The sequence below is a fragment of the Petromyzon marinus genome, chromosome 74 (assembly GCF_048934315.1).
Source record: "Petromyzon marinus isolate PM22_M1 ecotype Great Lakes invasive population chromosome 74, UKy_Petmar_22M1.pri1.0, whole genome shotgun sequence".
Classification (NCBI taxonomy): domain Eukaryota; kingdom Metazoa; phylum Chordata; class Hyperoartia; order Petromyzontiformes; family Petromyzontidae; genus Petromyzon; species Petromyzon marinus.
The window spans coordinates 8,010,902-8,033,348 of NC_133740.1; the positions used below are offsets into that span (position 1 = coordinate 8,010,902).

The following is a 22,447-nucleotide window of genomic DNA, read 5'->3' on the forward strand; positions in this document are numbered from 1 at the left end:
TCTGTGAGTGTGGGTGTGTGTGGGTCTCCATGAGTATGGGTCTGTGTGGGTCTCTGTGAGTGTGGGTCTCCATGAGTATGGGTCTTTGTGGGTCTCTGTGAGTCTCTGTGAGTGTGGGTCTCTGTGGGTCTCTACGGTTGTGGGTCTCTGTGAGTATGGGTCTCTGTGGTTCTCTCGTGGTTTTCTGTGAGTGTGGGTCTCTGTGGGTCTCCATGAATATGGGTCTGTGTGGGTCTCTACGGTTGTGGGTCTCTGTGAGTATGGGTCTCTGTGGGTCTCTGAGTGTGGGCACTGTGGATTTCCATGAGTATGGGTCTCTGTGGGTCTCTGTGAGTGTGGGTCTCTGTGGGTCTCCATGAGTATGGGTCTGTGTGGGTCTCTACGGTTGTGGGTCTCTGTGAGTATGAGTCTCTGTGCGTCTCGATGGGTGATGGTCTGTGTGGGTCTCTGTGAGTATGGGTCTCTGAGTATGGGTTTCTGTGGGTCTCTGTGGGTCTCGATGAGTGATGGTCTGTGTGGGTCTCTATGAGTATGGGTCTCTGTGGGTCTCTATGAGTGTGGGTCTCTGTGGGTCTCTATGAGTGTGGGTCTCTGTGGGTCTCTATGAGTGTGGGCCTCTGTGGGGGTCTCTATGGGTGTCAGTCTCTGCGGGTCTCTATGAGTATGGGTCTCTGCGGGTCTCTGAGTATGGGTCTCTGCGGGTCTCTATGAGTGTGGGTCTCTGCGGGTCTCTGCGAGTGCGGGCCTCTGTGGGGCTCTCTCCGGTCGTGCGCCTCTCTATGGGTGTCAGTCTCTGCGGGTCTCTGCGAGTGGCTCCTCCGCGGTTTGGTGTTTTTTTTGCCTGCCCCGTCAGTCGGACTTCCTGCTCGTGGTGCTCAACGACGTGATGCGCACGTTCCCGGACGCGCGCATCGTCCTCATGTCGGCCACCATCGACACGACGATGTTCAGCGAGTACTTCGGCTGCTGTCCCGTCATCGAGGTGCACGGGCGAACGTTCGCCGTGCAAGGTGAGCGCCTGACACCGGCCCACGCGCTGTTAGCGAGCAGCACCGGCGAAGGCCGAGGACACGGCGCACGGGGGCGGGGTGGGTGGTGGGTGGCCAGCGCCACGCCCGGCCGCGATGTTTTACACACACCGCGCCATTTGAGGCTCGAGCCGAGCTAGGCGAGGCCCAGGACCGGTTCAGAGAGTCGTCACCGTTGTTGTTGTTGTTGCGCGAGCGGGGATGGAACCCGGGTCGCCGGGTTCGTAGCGTGGCGAGCTAACCGCTCCCCGCACGCACGCACGCACGCACGCACACGCTCACACGCACACGCACACTCGCGCACACACACTCACGCACTCACGCACACACGCACACATGCACGCACACTCACGCACACACACACTCACGCGCACACACACTCACACTCACGCGCACACACGCTCACACGCACACTCACGCACACACACTCACGCGCACACGCTCACACGCACACTCACGCACACACACTCACGCACACACGCACACACACTCACGCACACACATACACATACTCACGCACACACACACACTCACGCACACACGCACACACGCACACACGCACACTCACGCGCACACACTCACGCGCACACACTCACGCTCACACGCACACACGCACACTCACGCACACACACTCACGCACACACGCACACACACTCACGCACACACATACACATACTCACGCACACACACACTCACGCACACACGCACACACGCACACGCACACACGCACACTCACGCACACACGCGCACGCACTCACGCGCACGCACTCACGCTCACGCACACACGCACGCACACACACGCACACGCACACACGCACTCACACTCACGCACACTCACGCACACACACACGCACTCACGCACACGCACACACGCATGCACTCACACGCACGCACACACGCACACACACACACACCGCCACAAAGACAAATATTCCCCCCCCCCTTCCTCCCCGTGTAGCCGTGTTTGTAAGCCATAGATAATAGTCGTCCCCCTGCCTCTGGCCAGCTCTGTCTCCCTATCGCGAGCCTGAGGCCTGAGTTTCCCCCCTAACCCAGTCGGCTCCCAAGCTCCCCGCGGTGTTGTGGTTCACCTCCTGCCCCCCCTCCCCTCCTCTCGCCCTCCCCCCCCACCTCGCCCCCCCCACCTCGCCTCCCCCACCTCGTCCCTCACCCCCACCACGACGAATTGGGGGGCGACGGCCTCCGGGTCCCCCTGTGCTTTTAGGGGGGTGGGGGCTCGACGAACCTCCCCACCCCCGCGCCCTCTGACGTCGTCAACGGTGACGGACGTCACACTTCCGGTTTAGTTTGAAGTCGTCGGGGTCGGGGCGGTGGTGGGGGAGGGTGGGGGTGGGTGGGGGTGGGTGGGGGAGGGTGGGGGTGGGTGGTGCGGGTGGGGGTGGGTGGGGGTGGGTGGGGAGGGTGGGGGTGGGTGGGGTGGGTGGGGGAGGGTGGGGTGGGTGGGGGTGGGTGGGGAGGGTGGGGTTGGGTGGGGAGGGTGGGGTGGGGTTGGGTGGGGAGGGTGGGGAGGGTGGGGGTGGGTGGGGGTGGGTGGGGAGGGTGGGGGAGGGTGGGGGAGGGTGGGGGAGGGTGGGGGTGGGTGGGGGAGGGTGGGGGAGGGTGGGGGAGGGTGGGGGAGGGTGGGGGTGGGTGGGGAGGAGGGTGGGGTGGGTGGGGCGGGTGGGGGTGGGTGGGGGTGGGTGGGGGAGGGTGGGGGTGGGTGGGGAGGGTGGGGGAGGGTGGGGGTGGGTGGGGAGGATGGGGGTGGATGGTGGGGTCACGTGGTGTGAAGTGTGATTTGCCCCCCTCCCCCCCCCCCGCTCCGGGACGGCTCTGTACTGGCGGCAGAGTACCTGCTGGAGGACTGCATCCAGATGACGAACTTCGTACCGCCCCCTCCGGACAAGCGCAAGAAGGACCGGGACGACGACGGCGGTGGAACTGACGAGGAGGTGCGAGTTCGCGCGCACGCCTGAGTGCGTGTGTGTGTGGGTGCGTGTGTGTGTGGGTGTGTGTGTGTGGGCGTGTGTGTGTGCGTGTGTGTGGGTGCGTGTGCGTGTGTGTGGGTGCGTGTGTGTGGGTGCTTGTGTGTGGATGCGTGTGTGTGGGTGTGCGTGTGTGGGTGCGTGTGTGTGGGTGCGCGTGTGTGGATGCGTGTGTGTGGGTGTGGGTGTGCGTGTGTGGGTGCGTGTGTGTGGATGCGTGTGTGTGGGTGTGGGTGTGTGGGTGCGTGTGTGTGGGTGCGCGTGTGTGGATGCGTGTGTGTGGGTGTGGGTGTGCGTGTGTATGCGTGTGTATGGGGAGCGATAGTGTAGCGGTTAGCGCGCTGCGCTATGAACCTGGCGACCCGGGTTTGATTCCCGCTCACGGCCAACACCAGTGACGATTATCTGAACCGGTCCCGGGCCTCCCCTAGGTCGACTCAGCCTCAAATGAGTACCTGGTGCGGTGTGTAAACATTGCCACTAGGGAGACAAAGGCGGTCGGGCGTGGTGCTGGCCACCCACCCCCTCGTGTACCGTTCCGGCCTTCATAGGTGCTCGCTAACAGCACTTGCCCCTACAGTCTGTTAAGGCTATATGGGGGATCTTTGTCTTTGTCTTTGTGTGCGTGTGTGGGTGCGTGTGTGTGGATGCGTGTGTGTGGGTGTGTGGGTGCGTGCGTGTGTGCGTGTGTGCGTGTGTGTGTGGGTGCGTGTGTGCGTGTGTGCGTGTGTGTGTGCGTGTGTGGGTGCGTGTGTGGGTGCGCGTGTGTGTCTGGGTGCGTGCGTGTGCGTCCGTGTGTCTGCGCGTGGTTGCGTTTGTTTGTGCGCGGGGAGCGGCGGTGCAGCGGTGAGCGCGGCGCGCTACGAACCCGGCGACCCAAATCCGATTCCCGCTCACGGCCCGACACGGGCTTTCCGCCTCGCCACAGCGTGTTAAGCCGAGACTCGCCACCGCCGCCGCCTAACCCCCCGACCCCCCGACCCCCCGACCCCGGACTCAGGTGAACTGCAACCAGATTTGCGCCGCCGGCTACTCGGAGGCTACTAAGCGCGCGATGGTGCAGCTCAGCGAGAAGGAGCTGTCCTTCGAGCTGGTGGAGGCGCTGATCCGCTACATCGGCACGCTCAGCGTGCACGGCGCCATCCTCGTTTTCCTGCCCGGCTGGAACCTCATCTTCGCGCTGCAGAAGTACCTGGAGAACCTGCCACACTTCGGTGAGGGCGGGGGGGAGAGGGGGGACTTGTCGTGGTGGCGAGTTGCTTCGTGGAAGCCGTGGAGTCAAGCCTATGAGTCTCACCCCTAGCCATAGTGTCAACCCTATAACTCTAACCCTAGTCATAGCGTCAACCCTATAACTCTAACCCTAGTCATAGTGTCAACCCTATAACTCTAACCCTAGTCATAGCGTCAACCCTATAACTCTAACCCTAATCAGTGTCAACCCAAAAACGCTGACCATAGAGTCAGCCCTATAACTCTAACCCTAGTCATAGTGTCAACCCTATAACTCTAACCCTAATCAGTGTCAACCCTATAACACTGACCATAGTCAGTGTCAACCCTATAACTCTAACCCTAGCCATAGTGTCAACCCTATAACTCTAACCCTAGCCATAGTGTCAACCCTATAACTCTAACCCTAGCCATAGTGTCAACCCTATAACTCTAACCCTAGTCATAGCGTCAACCCTATAACTCTAACCCTAGTCATAGTGTCAACCCTATAACTCTAACCCTAGTCATAGTGTCAACCCTATAACTCTAACCCTAGTCATAGTGTCAACCCTATAACTCTAACCCTAGTCATAGTGTCAACCCTATAACTCTAACCCTAGTCATAGTGTCAACCCTGTAACTCTAACCCTAGTCATAGTGTCAACCCTATAACTCTAACCCGAGTCATAGTGTCAATCCTATAACTCTAACCCTAGCCATAGTGTCAACCCTATAACTCTAACCCTAGTCATAGCGTCAACCCTATAACTCTCACCCTAGTCATAGCGTCAAACCTATAACTCTAACCCTAGTCATAGCGTCAACCCTATAACTCTAACCCTAGTCATAGCGTCAACCCTATAACTCTAACCCTAATCAGTGTCAACCCTATAACTCTAACCCGAGTCATAGTGTCAAACCTATAAGTCTCACCCTAGCCATAGTGTCAGCCCTATAACTCTAACCCTAGTCATAGTGTCAACCCTATAACTCTAACCCTAGTCATAGCGTCAACCCTATAACTCTAACCCTAGTCATAGCGTCAACCCTATAACTCTAACCCTAGTCATAGTGTCAACCCTATAACTCTAACCCTAGTCATAGTGTCAACCCTATAACTCTAACCCTAGTCATAGTGTCAACCCTATAACTCTAACCCTAGCCATAGTGTCAACCCTATAACTCTAACCCTAGCCATAGTGTCAGCCCTATAACTCTAACCCTAGTCATAGTGTCAACCCTATAACTCTAACCCTAGTCATAGCGTCAACCCTATAACTCTAACCCTAGTCATAGCGTCAACCCTATAACTCTAACCCTAGTCATAGTGTCAACCCTATAACTCTAACCCGAGTCATAGTGTCAAACCTATAAGTCTCACCCTAGCCATAGTGTCAACCCTATAACTCTAACCCGAGTCATAGTGTCAACCCTATAACTCTAACCCTAGTCATAGCGTCAACCCTATAACTCTAACCCTAGTCATAGCGTCAACCCTATAACTCTAACCCTAGTCATAGTGTCAACCCTATAACTCTAACCCTAATCAGTGTCAACCCTATAACTCTAACCCTAGTCATAGTGTCAACCCTATAACTCTAACCCGAGTCATAGTGTCAATCCTATAACTCTAACCCTAGCCATAGTGTCAGCCCTATAACTCTAACCCTAGTCATAGTGTCAACCCTATAACTCTAACCCTAGTCATAGCGTCAACCCTATAACTCTAACCCTAGTCATAGCGTCAACCCTATAACTCTAACCCTAGTCATAGTGTCAACCCTATAACTCTAACCCTAGTCATAGTGTCAACCCTATAACTCTAACCCTAGTCATAGTGTCAACCCTATAACTCTAACCCGAGTCATAGTGTCAATCCTATAACTCTAACCCTAGCCATAGTGTCAACCCTATAACTCTAACCCTAGTCATAGCGTCAACCCTATAACTCTAACCCTAGCCATAGTGTCAACCCTATAACTCTAACCCTAATCAGTGTCAACCCTATAACACTGACCATAGTCAGAGTCAGCCCTATAACTCTAACCCTAGTTATAGCGTCAACTCTATAACTCTAACCCTAATCAGTGTCAACCCTATAACTCTAACCCGAGTCATAGTGTCAAACCTATAAGTCTCACCCTAGCCATAGTGTCAGCCCTATAACTCTAACCCTAGTCATAGTGTCAACCCTATAACTCTAACCCTAGTCATAGCGTCAACCCTATAACTCTAACCCTAGTCATAGCGTCAACCCTATAACTCTAACCCTAGTCATAGTGTCAACCCTATAACTCTAACCCTAGTCATAGTGTCAACCCTATAACTCTAACCCTAGTCATAGTGTCAACCCTATAACTCTAACCCGAGTCATAGTGTCAATCCTATAACTCTAACCCTAGCCATAGTGTCAACCCTATAACTCTAACCCTAGTCATAGCGTCAACCCTATAACTCTCACCCTAGTCATAGCGTCAAACCTATAACTCTAACCCTAGTCATAGCGTCAACCCTATAACTCTAACCCTAGTCATAGCGTTAACCCTATAACTCTAACCCTAGTCATAGCGTCAACCCTATAACTCTAACCCTAATCAGTGTCAACCCTATAACTCTAACCCGAGTCATAGTATCAAACCTATAAGTCTCACCCTAGCCATAGTGTCAGCCCTATAACTCTAACCCTAGTCATAGTGTCAACCCTATAACTCTAACCCTAGTCATAGCGTCAACCCTATAACTCTAACCCTAGTCATAGCGTCAACCCTATAACTCTAACCCTAGTCATAGTGTCAACCCTATAACTCTAACCCTAGTCATAGTGTCAACCCTATAACTCTAACCCTAGTCATAGTGTCAACCCTATAACTCTAACCCGAGTCATAGTGTCAATCCTATAACTCTAACCCTAGCCATAGTGTCAACCCTATAACTCTAACCCTAGTCATAGCGTCAACCCTATAACTCTCACCCTAGTCATAGCGTCAAACCTATAACTCTAACCCTAGTCATAGCGTCAACCCTATAACTCTAACCCTAGTCATAGCGTCAACCCTATAACTCTAACCCTAATCAGTGTCAACCCTATAACTCTAACCCTAGTCATAGTGTCAACCCTATAACTCTAACCCTAATCAGTGTCAACCCTATAACTCTAACCCTAGTCATAGTGTCAACCCTATAACTCTAACCCTAGCCATAGTGTCAACCCTATAACTCTAACCCTAGTCATAGTGTCAACCCTATAACTCTAACCCTAGTCATAGTGTCAACCCTATAACTCTTAACCCTAGTCATAGCGTCAATCCTATAACTCTCACCCTAGTCATAGTGTCAACCCTATAACTCTAACCCTAATCAGTGTCAACCCTATAACGCTGACCATAGTCAGTGTCAACCCTATAACTCTAACCCTAGTCATAGCGTCAACCCTATAACTCTAACCCTAGTCATAGTGTCAACCCTATAACTCTAACCCTAGTCATAGTGTCAACCCTATAACTCTAACCCTAGTCATAGTGTCAACCCTATAACTCTCACCCTAGCCATAGCGTCAATCCTATAACTCTAACCCTAGCCGTGGTTGTAAGCCATAGATAATAGTCGTCCCCCTGCCTCTGGCCAGCTCTGTCTCCCTATCGCGAGCCTGAGGCCTGAGTTTCCCCCCTAACCCAGTCGGCTCCCAAGCTCCCCGCGGTGTTGCGGTGCACCTCCTGCCCCCCCCCCCTCCTCTCGCCCCCCCCCCACCTCGCCCCCCACCATGAGTGGCGGCCAGAGCCGGCCCCTGGGGGTACACGACGAACCTGAGGGGGGGCGGGGGGGGGGGGCTCGTTCACGTTGGGAGTTGGCATCATTCAACAGCGGCCGCGTTTGAAATCGTCTCTCTCTCTCTCTCTCCGCCCGGGTTTGGTTCGGGTTACGCGTCGCGACGGTCAATTGCTGCGACTGCCGGGTCGAGCGTCGCCGCTTGGGGAAGACAAAGGCGGCCGGGCGTGGTTGCTGGCCGCCCCGCCCGCCCGCCCGCCCGCCCCTCTCGTGCGCGACGGTGCCGCCGGCCTTCGCAGGTTTTGCTCGCTTAACAGCACCTTGCCCCAGTGGTCTGTCCGGCCTACCGCTTTGACGGGGGAATCATCCTTTGTCTTTGTGTACCCGAACACGAACCCGGCGACCTGAGTTCGATTAATTATCTGAACGGGTCCTGGGGCCCTCTCGTAGGTCGACTCGGCCTCAAGTGAGTACCCGGTGGCGTGTGTGGTAAAACATCGCCACTGGGGGAGACAAAGGCGGCCGGGCGTGGTTGCTGGACACCCCCACCCCCCCCTCGTGTGCCGTGCGGGCCTCACCCCCTACCTCACCCCCCGCCCCCCCCCCCCCCAGTGGCAGCGCTGAGAAAGTAGCGCCCGCCCCCCTACTCACTCTCCTACCCACACACCACCCACCCACCCCCTACTAACAGCACTTGCCCCTGCAGTCTGTTGAGGCTACACGGGGGGATCTTTGTCTTTGCGTGGTGAGCAGGGGGGGGGCGGTACCGCATCCTGCCGCTCCACTCGCAGATCCCTCGAGAGGAGCAGCGTCTCGTGTTCGACAGCGTGCCTGACAACGTCACCAAGGTGCCGTCGCTGCTATCGGCATCGTCGTCATCGTCGTCATCGTCGTCATCGTCGTCGTCGTCGTCATCATTGACGTCGTCATCGCTGCTATCGACATCGTCGTCATCATCATGGTCGTCGTCACCACCATCGTCATCGTCGTCGTAACCACCGTCACCATCATCGTCACCACCACCATCGTCATCATCATCATCGTCGTTGCCACCGCTGTCATCGTCATCGTCATCATCATCACAGTCACCGACACCACCGTCACCAACATCGTCACCACCCCTTTCACCGTCATCGTCGCCACAGTCACAATCATCGTCGTTACCAACCGTCGTCATCGTCATCGCCGACACCGCCGTCACCAACATCGTCGCTACCGTCACCATCATTGTCACCACCGTCGTCATCATCATCGTCGTCACCACCATCATCATCATCATCGTCGTCGTAACCACCGTCACCACCGTCACCATCATTGTCACCACCGTCGTCACCATCATCATTGTCACCACCGTCGTCATCATCATCGTCGTCACCACCATCATCATCATCATCGTAACCACCGTCACCACCGTCACCATCATTGTCACCACCGTCGTAATCATCATCGTCGTCACCGTCATCATTATCATCGTCGTCGTCGTAACCACCGTCACTACCGTCACCATCATCGTCACCACCGTCGTCACCATCATCATCATCGTTGCCACCGCTATCATCATCGTCATCATCATCACAGTCACCGACACCACCGTCACCAAAATCGTCACCACCCCTTTCACCGGCATCGTCACCACAGTCACAATCATCGTCGTTACCAACCGTCGTCATCGTCATCACCGACACCGCCGTCACCAGCATCGTCACTACCGTCACCAACATCGTCACTACCGTCACCACCGTCACCAACATCGTCACTACCGTCACCACCGTCACCAACATCGTCACCACCGTCGTCACCATCATCATCATCGTTGCCACCGCTGTCATCGTCATCATCATCACAGTCACCGACACCACCGTCACCAACATCGTCACCACCCCTTTCACCGTCATCGTCACCACAGTCACAATCATCGTCGTTACCAACCGTCGTCATCGTCATCGCCGACACCGCCGTCACCAACATCGTTGCTGCCGTCACCACCGTCACCAACATCGTCACCACCGTCGTCACCATCATCATCATCGTTGCCACCGCTGTCATCGTCATCGTCATCATCATCACAGTCACCGACACCACCGTCACCAACATCGTCACCACCCCTTTCACCGTCATCGTCACCACAGTCACAATCATCGTCGTTACCAACCGTCATCATCGTCATCGCCGACACCGCCGTCACCAACATCGTCGCTGCCGTCACCACCGTCACCATCATTATCACCACCGTCGTCATCATCATCGTCGTAACCACCGTCACCACCGTCACCATCATTGTCACCACCGTCGTCACCATCATCATCATCGTTGCCACCGCTATCATCATCGTCATCATCATCATCATCACAGTCACCGACACCACCGTCACCAACATCGTCACCACCCCTTTCACCGTCATCGTCACCACAGTCACAATCATCGTCGTTACCAACCGTCGTCATCGTCATCGCCGACACCGCCGTCACCAACATCGTCACCACCCCTTTCACCGTCATCGTCACCACAGTCACAATCATCGTCGTTACCAACCATCATCATCATCACCGACACCACCCTCACCAGCATCGTCGCTACCGTCACCACCGTCACCATCATCGTCACCACCGTCGTCACCATCATCATCATCGTTGCCACCGCTATCATCATCGTCATCATCATCATCACAGTCACCGACACCACCGTCACCAACACCGTCACTACCGTCGTCATCGTCGCGACTACCGTCATCATCGCTTCCACCTTTATCATCATCATCGTCGTCGCCGCCGCCGTCACCACCGCTGTCGTCATCGTCACCACCGCACTGTGACTGCCCCTCTCTCCCCCGCCGTGTCTCCTGGTGCACCAGGTGATCCTGTCGACCAACATCGCCGAGACGAGCATCACCATCAACGACGTCGTCTACGTCATCGACTCCTGCAAGTACGGCTCCCCCCCCCCGCTCACGGCCAACACCGCCGGTGACGATTATCTGAACCGGTTCTGGGCCTCCACCTAGGTCGACGCGGCCTCAAAAGAGTACCCGGTGTAGCGGTGTAGCGTCGTTAAACATCGCCACCGGGGAGAGACAAAGGCGGCCGGGCGTGGTGATGCTTGGCCACCCACCCCCCTCGTGTGCCACGGTGCCGGCCTTCACAGACGCTGCTCGCTAACAGCACTCGCCGCTACAGTCTGTTGAGGCTACACGGGGGATCTTTGTTTTGTAGCGGTCAGCGCTACGAACCTGAGGACCCGAATTCGATTCCCGCTCACGGCCAACACCGGTGACGATTATTTCGAACCGTTCCTTGGCTCCCCCCCCCCCCCTCTCCCCCTAGGTCGACTCGGCCTCAAATGAGTACCTGGGGCGATGTGTAAAATCATCGACCACCGGAGGAGACAAATTGCGGCCGGGCCGTTGTTGCCGGCCACCCACCCCCCCATCGTGTGCCACGGTGCCGGCCTCCACGGTCGCTGCCGCTCGCTAACAGCGCTTGCCCCTACGGTCTGTTGAGGCTACACGGGGGGGGGGGGGGCTTTATCTTTTGTGTGTGTGCGCGTGTGTGCGCGTGTGTGCGTGCGTGCACCTGCTTGTGCGTGCGAGCACAAGCCAAGCCATTGGGCACCTCCTGGCAGCGGGCCGCTCGCCACCTCTCACGTGACTCGGGCAACGGTTGCCGTCGTTGCCAAACGGCGTCTGTTCGTTTGGCAGGCAGAAGGTGAAGCTGTTCACGTCGCACAACAACATGACCAACTACGCCACCGTCTGGGCGTCCAAGACCAACCTGGAGCAGCGGCGGGGACGCGCCGGTCGCGTACGTGCCGGCTTCTGCTTTCACCTGTGCAGCCACGAGCGTTTCAGGCGGTGGGTGGGGGGGGTGGTGGTGGGGTGGGGGGGTGGTGGGGGGAAGTGGTGGGTGGAGGGAAGTGGAGTGAGGGGGTGGAGTGGTGTGGTGGTGGGTTGGTGTGGTGGTGGGTTGGTGAGTGGGGGAGTGGTGGGTTGGTGCGGTGGTGCGGTGGTGGGTTGGTGCGGTGGTGCGGTGGTGGGTTGGTGCGTTGGTGGGTGGGGGGAAGTGGTGTGGTGGTGGGTGGTGTGGTGGTAGGTGGGGGGGTGGTGGGTGGGGGGGAGTGGAGTGAAGGGGGTGGAGTGGTGGTGGTGGGTTGGTGTGGTGGTGGGTTGGTGCGGTGGTGGGTGGTGAGTGGGGGAGTGGTGGGTGGTGCGGTGGTGGGTGGGGGGAAGTCGTGGGTGGGGGGAAGTGGTGTGGTGGTGGGTGGTGTGGTGGTGGGGGGAAGTGGTGGGTGGGGGGGTGGTGGGTGGAGGGGAGTGGAGTTGGGGGGGGGGTGGCGGCAGTTGCGGGGAACCCGCCAACCGCCGGGACGTACGTATGTTTGAACCGCGAGTTAAGCGTGTTACTTGTGTTACTTGTGTTACGTGTGTTAAGTGTGTTAAGTGTGTTACTTGTGTTAAGTGTGTTACTTGTGTTAAGTGTGTTACTTGTGTTAAGTGTGTTACTTGTGTTACTTGTGTTAAGTTTGTTAGTTGTGTTACTTGTGTTAAGCGTGTTAAGTGTGTTACTTGTGTTACGTGTGTTACTTGTGTTAAGTGTGTTAAGTGTGTTACTTGTGTTACTTGTGTTACGTGTGTTAGTTGTGTTAAGTGTGTTACGTGTGTTACTTGTGTTAAGTGTGTTAAGTGTGTTACTTGTGTTACTTGTGTTAAGTGTGTTAGTTGTGTTACTTGTGTTACGTGTGTTACTTGTGTTAAGTGTGTTACTTGTGTTACTTATGTTACGTGTGTTAAGTGTGTTACTTGTGTTAAGTGTGTTACTTGTGTTACTTGTGTTACTTATGTTAAGTGTGTTACTTGTGTTACTTGTGTTAAGTGTGTTAAGCGTGTTACTTGTGTTACGTGTGTTACTTGTGTTACGTGTGTTACTTGTGTTAAGTGTGTTACTTGTGTTAAGCGTGTTACTTGTGTTACTTGTGTTAAGTGTGTTAAGCGTGTTAAGCGTGTTAAGTGTGTTAAGCGTGTTACTTGTGTTACTTGTGTTAAGTGTGTTAAGCGTGTTTAGTGTGTTACTTGTGTTAAGTGTGTTATTTGTGTTACTTGTGTTACGTGTGTTAAGCGTGTTACTTGTGTTACTTGTGTTAAGTGTGTTAGTTGTGTTACGTGTGTTACTTGTGTTACGTGTGTTACGTATGTTAAGTGTGTTACTTGTGTTACTTGTGTTAAGTGTGTTAGTTGTGTTACGTGTGTTACTTGTGTTACGTGTGTTACGTGTGTTACTTGTGTTACGTGTGTTACTTGTGTTACTTGTGTTACACGTGTTACTTGTGTTACTTGTGTTACGTGTGTTACTTGTGTTACGTGTGTTAAGCGTGTTACGTGTGTTACACGTGTTACTTGTGTTACTTGTGTTAAGTGTGTTACTTGTGTTACTTGTGTTAAGTGTGTTAAGCGTGTTAAGCGTGTTTAGTGTGTTACTTGTGTTAAGTGTGTTATTTGTGTTACTTGTGTTACGTGTGTTACTTGTGTTACTTGTGTTAAGTGTGTTAGTTGTGTTACGTGTGTTACTTGTGTTACGTGTGTTAAGTGTGTTACTTGTGTTACTTGTGTTAAGTGTGTTAGTTGTGTTACGTGTGTTACTTGTGTTACGTGTGTTACTTGTGTTACGTGTGTTACTTGTGTTACTTGTGTTACACGTGTTACTTGTGTTACTTGTGTTACGTGTGTTACTTATGTTACGTGTGTTACTTGTGTTACGTGTGTTACGTGTGTTACTTGTGTTACGTGTGTTACTTGTGTTACACGTGTTACTTGTGTTACTTGTGTTAAGTGTGTTACTTGTGTTACTTGTGTTAAGCGTGTTACTTGTGTTACGTGTGTTACTTGTGTTACTTGTGTTACGCATGTTAAGCGTGTTACTTGTGTTAAGTGTGTTACTTGTGTTAGTTGTGTTACGTGTGTTACGTGTGTTACTTGTGTTACGTGTGTTACGTGTGTTACTTGTGTTACGTGTGTTAAGCGTGTTACGTGTGTTACACGTGTTACTTGTGTTACTTGTGTTAAGTGTGTTACTTGTGTTACTTGTGTTACACGTGTTACTTGTGTTACTTGTGTTAAGTGTGTTACTTGTGTTAAGCGTGTTACTTGTGTTAAGTGTGTTACTTGTGTTAAGCGTGTTACTTGTGTTACGTGTGTTACTTGTGTTACACGTGTTACTTGTGTTACTTGTGTTAAGTGTGTTACTTGTGTTACTTGTGTTAAGCGTGTTACTTGTGTTACGTGTGTTACTTGTGTTACTTGTGTTACGCATGTTAAGCGTGTTACTTGTGTTAAGTGTGTTACTTGTGTTACTTGTGTTAAGCGTGTTACTTGTGTTACGTGTGTTACTTGTGTTACTTGTGTTACGCATGTTAAGCGTGTTACTTGTGTTACGTGTGTTACTTGTGTTACGTGTGTTACGTGTGTTACTTGTGTTACGTGTGTTAAGCGTGTTACGTGTGTTAAGCGTGTTACACGTGTTACGTGTGTTAAGCGGGGTCGGAACGTCGTCACGACGACAACAAAAACAACAACGGCAAATCACCGCGAAAGCCGAAGCCGGTGGTGGAGGCGCCGGGCGGATCGCGCGTTGATGTTCCCCAACTCCCCTCCCCAACCACCACCACCACCATCACCACCACCATCACCACCACCACCACCATCATCACCACCACCATCACCACCACCACCATCACCACACTACCACCACCATCACCACCACCATCACCACCATCATCACCACCACCACCACCATCGCCACTATCACCACCACCACCACCATCACCACCACCACCATCACCACCACCACCACCATCACCACCACCACCACCATCACCACCACCACCACCATCACCACCATCACCACCACCATCACCACTATCACCACCACCACCATCACCACCACCATCACCACCACCATCACCACCACCACCACTACAACCACCATCACCACCACCACCACCATCACCACCACCTCCACCACCACCACCACCATCACCACCCCCACCACCACTACAACCACCACCACCACCATCACCACCACCACCACACTACCACCACCACCAACACCACAGGCTGGAGTCCCACCTTACCCCCGAGATCTTCCGCACCCCACTCCACGAGGTGGCGCTCAGCATCAAGCTGCTGCGGCTCGGCGCCATCGGCCACTTCCTGGCCAAGGCCATCGAGCCGCCACCCCTCGACGCCGTCATCGAGGCCGAACACACACTCAGAGGTGGGGGTGGGGGGCAGGGTGGGGGGCAGGGTGGGGGGTGGGGGTGGCGAGGTGGGAGGGGGTTGGTGGGTGGGAGTTGAGCGGGTGGGGCGGGTGGGAGGTGGGGGGGGCAGGGTGGGTGGAGGGAGATGGTGAGGGGGCAAGGGGTGGGGGGAGGAGTCACACAGAGACCCATAGACTCACCACATAGAGACCCATAGACTCATCACACAGAGACCCATAGACTCATCACACAGAGACTCACCACACAGAGACCCATAGATTCATCACACAGAGACCCATAGACTCATCACACAGATACCCATAGACTCATCACACAGAGACCCATAGACTCACCACACAGAGACCCATAGATTCATCACACAGAGACCCATAGACTCATCACACAGAGACCCATAGACTCACACAGTGACCTATAGACTCATCACACAGAGACCCATAGACTCATCACACAGAGACCCATAGACTCACCACACAGAGACCCATAGACTCATCACACAGAGACCCACAGACTCATCACACAGAGACCCATAGACTCACCACACAGAGACCCATAGACTCATCACACAGAGACCCACAGAGTCATCACACAGAGACCCATAGACTCATCACACAGAGACCCATAAACTCATCACACAGAGACCCATAGACTCACCACACAGAGACCCATAGACTCACCACACAGAGACCCATAGACTCATCACACAGAGACCCATAGACTCACCACACAGAGACCCACAGACTCATCACACAGAGACCCATAGACTCATCACACAGAGACCCATAGACTCATCACACAGAGACCCATAGACTCATCACACAGAGACCCATAGACTCATCACACAGAGACCCATAGACTCATCACACAGAGAACCCATAGACTCATCACACAGAGACCCATAGACTCATCACACAGAGACCCATAGACTCATCACACAGAGACCCATAGACTCATCACACAGAGACCCATAGACTCATCACACAGAGACCCATAGACTCATCACGCAGAGACCCATAGACTCATCACACAGAGACCCATAGACTCATCACACAAGAGACCCATAAACTCATCACACAGAGATCCATAGACTCATCACACAGAGCCCCATAGACTCATCACACAGAGACCCATCGACTCATCACGCAGAAACCCATAGACTCATCACGCAGAGACCCATAGACTCACTCACACAGAGACCCATAGACTCGTCACACAGAGATCCATAGACTCGTCACACAGAGACCCATAGACTCACCACACAGAGACGCATTAACTCACCAAACAGAGACCCATAGACTCATCACACAGAGACCCATAAACTCATCACACAGAGATCCATAGATTCATCACACAGAGCCCCATAGACTCATCACGCAGAGACCCATAGACTCACCACACAGAGACCCATAGACTCATTACACAGAGACCCATAGACTCACCACACAGAGACCCATAGACTCATCACGCAGAGACCCATAGACTCATCACACAGAAACCCATAGACTCATCACGCAGAGACCCATAGACTCACCACACGGAGACCCATAGACTCATTACACAGAGACCCATAGACTCACCACACAGAGACCCATAGACTCATTACACAGAGACCCATAGACTCATCACACAGAGACCCATAGACTCATCACACAGATATCCATAGACTCGTCACACAGAGACCCATAGACTCATCACACAGAGACCCATAGACTCATCACACAGAGACCCATAGACTCATCACACAGAGACCCATAGACTCGTCACACAGAGACCCATAGACTCATCGCACAGACCCATAGATTCATCACACAGAGACCTATAGGCTTATCACACAGAGACTCATCGACTCATCACACAGAGACCCATAGACTTGTCACACAGAGACCCATAGACTCATCACACAGAGACCCATAGACTCATCACACAGAGACCCATAGACTCATCACACAGAGACCCATAGACTCATCACACAGATGCCCATAGACTCGTCACACAGAGATCCATAGACTCGTCACACAGAGACCCATAGACTCGTCACACAGAGACCCATAGACTCACCACGCAGAGACCCATAGACTCACCACACAGAGACCCATAGACTCATCTTCTTTGGTTCTTTCGGTAAAGTCACGTAGAATGATAATAAAATAATAAATTGATAAAATAAAATAACACAATAATATTCTCACGACGTTTCGGCCACAACACAAGCGGCCTTCATCAGGTGAAGGGGGGCGAGACTGTCTGGTAGGACAGCGCTGGAGTGAAAGAGCCACGTTCAGATACGGCCTTTAAGCTCTGTGAGAGGAACAAAGCGCCTTGACAAATGAATTAGCATATAATTTAGCATTGAAATGGCTGAATGATTAGCTTGTGACTGGTCACAGAAATAGCTATGTTAAAAGTTAAAGCATACACACCCGCAGAGGCACCCATTGTTAAAGGGATTAGCATATAATTTAGCATTGAAATAGCTAAGTTAAGGCATACACATCTTGACAATGGAATTAGCATAGAATTTAGCATTGAGAAAGCTGAGTGATTAGCTTGTACCTGCTGCAGAAATAGAGCTTGTACCTGCTGCAGAAATAGCTACGTTAAAGTCAGAGCATACACATTCACCGAGGCCCTTAGTACAAATCAAACAGGAGAATTTAGCATTGAAATAACTAGGCGAATCCAGCATTGAAACAACTGAGTGATTAGCTAGTGACTGGTCACAGAAATGACTACACATCTGAGCTATTCACAGTACTATATAGTGAACCAATAAAAACTAAAATATAAATTACCTTCATGTTATCAATAAACTCTATATTCTCCAATCAGCTAAGCTACCAACAATAACTCGTTATATATCACAATGCTATATGGCGAAAAAATGGGTGGATTCTTACCCTCAAATTTTAGCACCACGGATAGCTACGGGCCCCGTTCAGACGGACGAGTTCGTCCATGGTCGGAACAGAGGAGGGGGAGAGAGACAGCTGCGAGGCCCTAGTATGCTCCATATTGTAAAACTATACCATTAACCGTGGTGTGAGAGGTATTAAGAGGCAATGCTGGCGAAAGAGCTGCGGTCTGAAGGTCATCGTAAAAATACAATTAATTAAGAACAGAAATGATTTAAAACATCTTTCCAGTGGTTACTAAGCCTGAATCCATCTTCTCGGTTGAAATTGTCTCTGTGCTTGTATATGTGCATGGCCTCATGAACGAATCTCTCATGGTAGCCGGTTGGTTTGCAAAGAACCTCCGTCTTGGAGAAGTCAATGTCATGTGAGCCCACTGAATTATAACAGTGATCTGCCACGGCAGAGGAGTTCGTCCTACCGTGTTTCAAGTCTGCTTTGTGTTCGCGGATGCGGTCCGAGATATGTCTTTTGGTTTCTCCAATGTAGCTACTACCACAGAGGCACTTTAGTTTGTAAACGCCCGGGTACTGTATGTCTGGAACAGCATCTTTTACAGATGGAACTAAATCACGGATTTTATGTACTGTGTTGAATCGGACCTGGATCTTGTGTTTGTTCAGGATTTTGGAGATCTTTTTAGTGACCCCTGCAATGTAGGGTAAGGTGATGGTTTTGAGTGGCTCCACAAGAGGATCCTTCTTCATGACTGGAGTGATGGCTTTGCGGATTGTGTAGTCGGAGTAGCCATTAGCCCTGAGAGCCTGGTGTACGTGCTTGAGTTCACTGGTAATGTGTTCCTGGTCGGAAATGCATTGGGCTCTATGGTATAGAGTCTTGATGAGGGAGTTCTTCTGGGATGGATGGTGGTGGGAATCCGGTTTCAAGTAAGCATCTGTATGGGTAGCTTTCCTGTAGACAGAGTGGCTCATTGAACCATCATGTCTTCTTTTAATTAAGACATCCAAAAAGGGTAGTTTGTTATTTTATTTTATCAATTTATTATTTTATTATCATTCTACGTGACTTTACCGAAAGAACCAAAGAAGATGAATCATTGCAGTCACGAAAGCTTTAAATCGAAACCCATAGACTCATCACACAGAGACCCATAGACTCACCACACAGAAACCCATAGACTCACCACACAGACCCATAGACTCGTCACACAGAGACCCATAGACTCATCACACCGAGACCCATCACACTGCGACTCATCACACAGAAACCCATAGACTCACCACACAGAGACCCATAGACTCATCACACAGAAACCCATAGACTCATCACACAGAAACCCATAGACTCACCACACAGACCCATAGACTCGTCACACAGAGACTCATCGACTCGTCACACAGAGACCCATAGACTCGTCACACAGTGACCCATAGACTGACCACACAGTGACCCATAGACTCACCACACAGAGACCCATAGACTCATCACACCGAGACCCATCACACTGCGACTCATCACACAGAGACTCATAGACTCATCACACGAGGGGGGCGCCCGTGTGACCTTGACCCCTTGACCCCTTGACCCGCCCGCCACAGAGCTGGACGCGCTGGACGTCAACGACGAGCTGACCCCGCTGGGCCGCATCCTAGCTCGCTTGCCCATCGAGCCGCGGCTCGGCAAGATGATGATCCTGGGCTGCATATTCCAGTGAGCGGGAGTGTACACACCCACGTGTACACACCCACACGTGTACACACCTCTACACGCACGTGTACACACCACGTGTACACACCCACGTGTACACACCACGTGTACACACCCACGTGTACACACCACGTGTACACACCTCTACACGTACATGTACACACCCACGTGTACACACCACGTGCACACGTCTACACGCACGTGTACACACCTCTACACACACATGTACACACGCACGTGTACACACCACGTGTACACACCCACGTGTACACACCCACGTGTACACACCTCTACACGTATATATACACCTCTACACGTATATATACACAGCCACGTGTACACACCTCTACACGAGCGCGTGCACACACACACGTGTACACACCACGTGTACACACCTCTACACGCACGTGTACACACCCACGTGTACACACCTACACGCACGTGTACACACCTCTACACGCATGTGTACACACCCACGTGTACACACCACGTGTACACACCCACGTGTACACACCACGTGTACACACCACGTGTACACACCTCTACACGTACATGTACACACCCATGTGTACACACCACGTGTACACACCTCTACACGCATGTGTACACACCCACGTGTACACACCTCTACACGAGCGTGTACACACGAACATGTATACACCTCTATATGAGCGTGTACACACCCACGTGTACAAACGGACATGTACACACCTCTACACGAGCGTGTACACACACATGTGTACACACCTCTACACGCATATATACACAGCCACGTGTACACACCTCTACACGAGCGCGTGCGCACACACACGTGTACACACCCACGTGTACACACCTCTACACACACGTGTACACACCCACGTGTACACACCTCTACACACACGTGTATACACCCACGTGTACACACCTCTACACGAGCGTGTACACACCCACGTGTACACACCTCTACACGCACGTATACACAGCCACGTGTACAGACCTCTACCCGAGCGCGTGCATACACACACGTGTACACACGCACACGTGTACACACCTCTACACGCACGTATACACAGCCACGTGTACACACACCTCTACACGAGCGTGTACACACCCACGTGTACACACACCTCTACACGCACGTATACACAGCCACGTGTACACACACCTCTACACGAGCGTGTACACACCACGTGTACACACCTCTACACGCACGTGTACACACCTCTACACACACGTGTACACACCCACGTGTACACACCTCTACACGCATCGCTTGCGTGACTGGTGGCTCCCCCTCCCTCCTCCCCCCCTGCCCCCCTGCCCCCCCCCGCTCAGGGTTGGCGACGCGCTGGCCACCATCGCCGCCGCCACGTGCTTCCCCGAGCCGTTTGTGAGCGAGGGCAAGCGGCTGGGCTACGTGCACCGCAACTTTGCCGGCACGCGGCACTCGGACCACGTGGCGCTGCTGTCCGTCTTCCAGGCCTGGGACCACGCGCGGTGAGCCGGGGAGGCGGGTGGGGGAGTGGGGTGGGGTGGGTGGGGTGGGTGGAGTGGGGTGGGTGGGCGGGTGGGCGGGTGAGTGGGCGAGTGGGCGGGTGGGCGGGCAAGTGGGCGAGTGGGCGGGTGAGCGGGCGAGTGGGCGGGTGAGTGGGGTGGGTGGGTGTTGTGGGCAGGTGGGTGAGTGGGGTGGGTGGGTGAATGGGCAGGTGAGTGGGGTGGGTGAGTGGAGTGGGTGGGGTGGGCGGGTGAGTGGGGTGGGTGAGTGGGGTGGGCGGGTGAGTGGGCGAGTGGGCGGGTGAGTGGGCGAGTGGGCGGGTGAGTGGGGTGGGTGGGTGTTGTGGGCAGGTGGGTGAGTGGGGTGGGTGGGTGAATGGGCAGGTGAGTGGGGTGGGTGAGTGGAGTGGGTGGGGTGGGCGGGTGAGTGGGGTGGGTGAGTGGGGTGGGCGGGTGAGTGGGCGAGTGGGCGGGTGAGTGGGCGAGTGGGCGGGTGAGTGGGGTGGGTGGGTGTTGTGGGCAGGTGGGTGAGTGGGGTGGGTGGGTGAATGGGTGGGGGAGTGGGGTGGGTGAGTGGAGTGGGTGGGGTGGGCGGGTGAGTGGGGTGGGTGGGGTGGGTGAGTGGGGTGGGTGAGTGGGGTGGGTGAGGCGGGTGGGTGAGTGGGGTGGGTGAGTGGGGTGTGTGGGTGGGTGGGTGGGTGAGTGGGGTGGGTGAGTGGGGTGGGTGAGTGGGGTGGGTGGGTGGGTGGGTGAGTGGGGTGGGTGAGTGGGGTGGGTGGGTGGGTGAGTGGGTGGGTGGGTGTGGGTGTGTTGGTGGCAAGAGGATGTGTAGGCAGGGTGTGTGTGAGAGGGAGGGTGGGACAGCGGGGGTGGGTAGGTGGGTGAGAGGGTGAGTGGGTAGGTGGGTGAGAGGGTGAGTGGGTAGGTGGGTGAGAGGGCGAGTGGGTAGGTGGGTGAGAGGGCGAGTGGGTAGGTGGGTGAGAGGGTGAGTGGGTAGGTGGGCGAGTGGGTGAGTGGGTAGGTGGGTGAGAGGGTGAGAGGGCGAGTGGGTGAGTGGGTGAGAGGGTGAGGGGTAGGTGGGTTGGTGGGTGAGAGGGTGAGTGGATAGGTGGGTGAGAGGGCGAGTGGGTAGGTG

The 22,447-nt window shown here is 53.7% G+C and overlaps 1 protein-coding gene across 2 annotated transcripts in view; it reads left to right on the forward strand.

Moving 5' to 3' along the window:
- DHX9 (DExH-box helicase 9) overlaps positions 1–22,447 on the forward strand; it is an 84,418-nt gene that overhangs the window by 48,945 nt on the left and 13,026 nt on the right. For both annotated transcript variants that reach the window (XM_076056067.1, XM_076056068.1), the window contains 9 exons: positions 854–1,010; positions 2,877–2,980; positions 4,014–4,227; positions 8,747–8,841; positions 10,845–10,918; positions 11,688–11,840; positions 15,095–15,255; positions 19,728–19,839; positions 21,154–21,315. In XM_076056067.1, the coding sequence (XP_075912182.1) occupies positions 854–1,010; positions 2,877–2,980; positions 4,014–4,227; positions 8,747–8,841; positions 10,845–10,918; positions 11,688–11,840; positions 15,095–15,255; positions 19,728–19,839; positions 21,154–21,315 (1,232 nt within the window). The remainder of the gene's footprint in view (positions 1–853; positions 1,011–2,876; positions 2,981–4,013; positions 4,228–8,746; positions 8,842–10,844; positions 10,919–11,687; positions 11,841–15,094; positions 15,256–19,727; positions 19,840–21,153; positions 21,316–22,447) is intronic.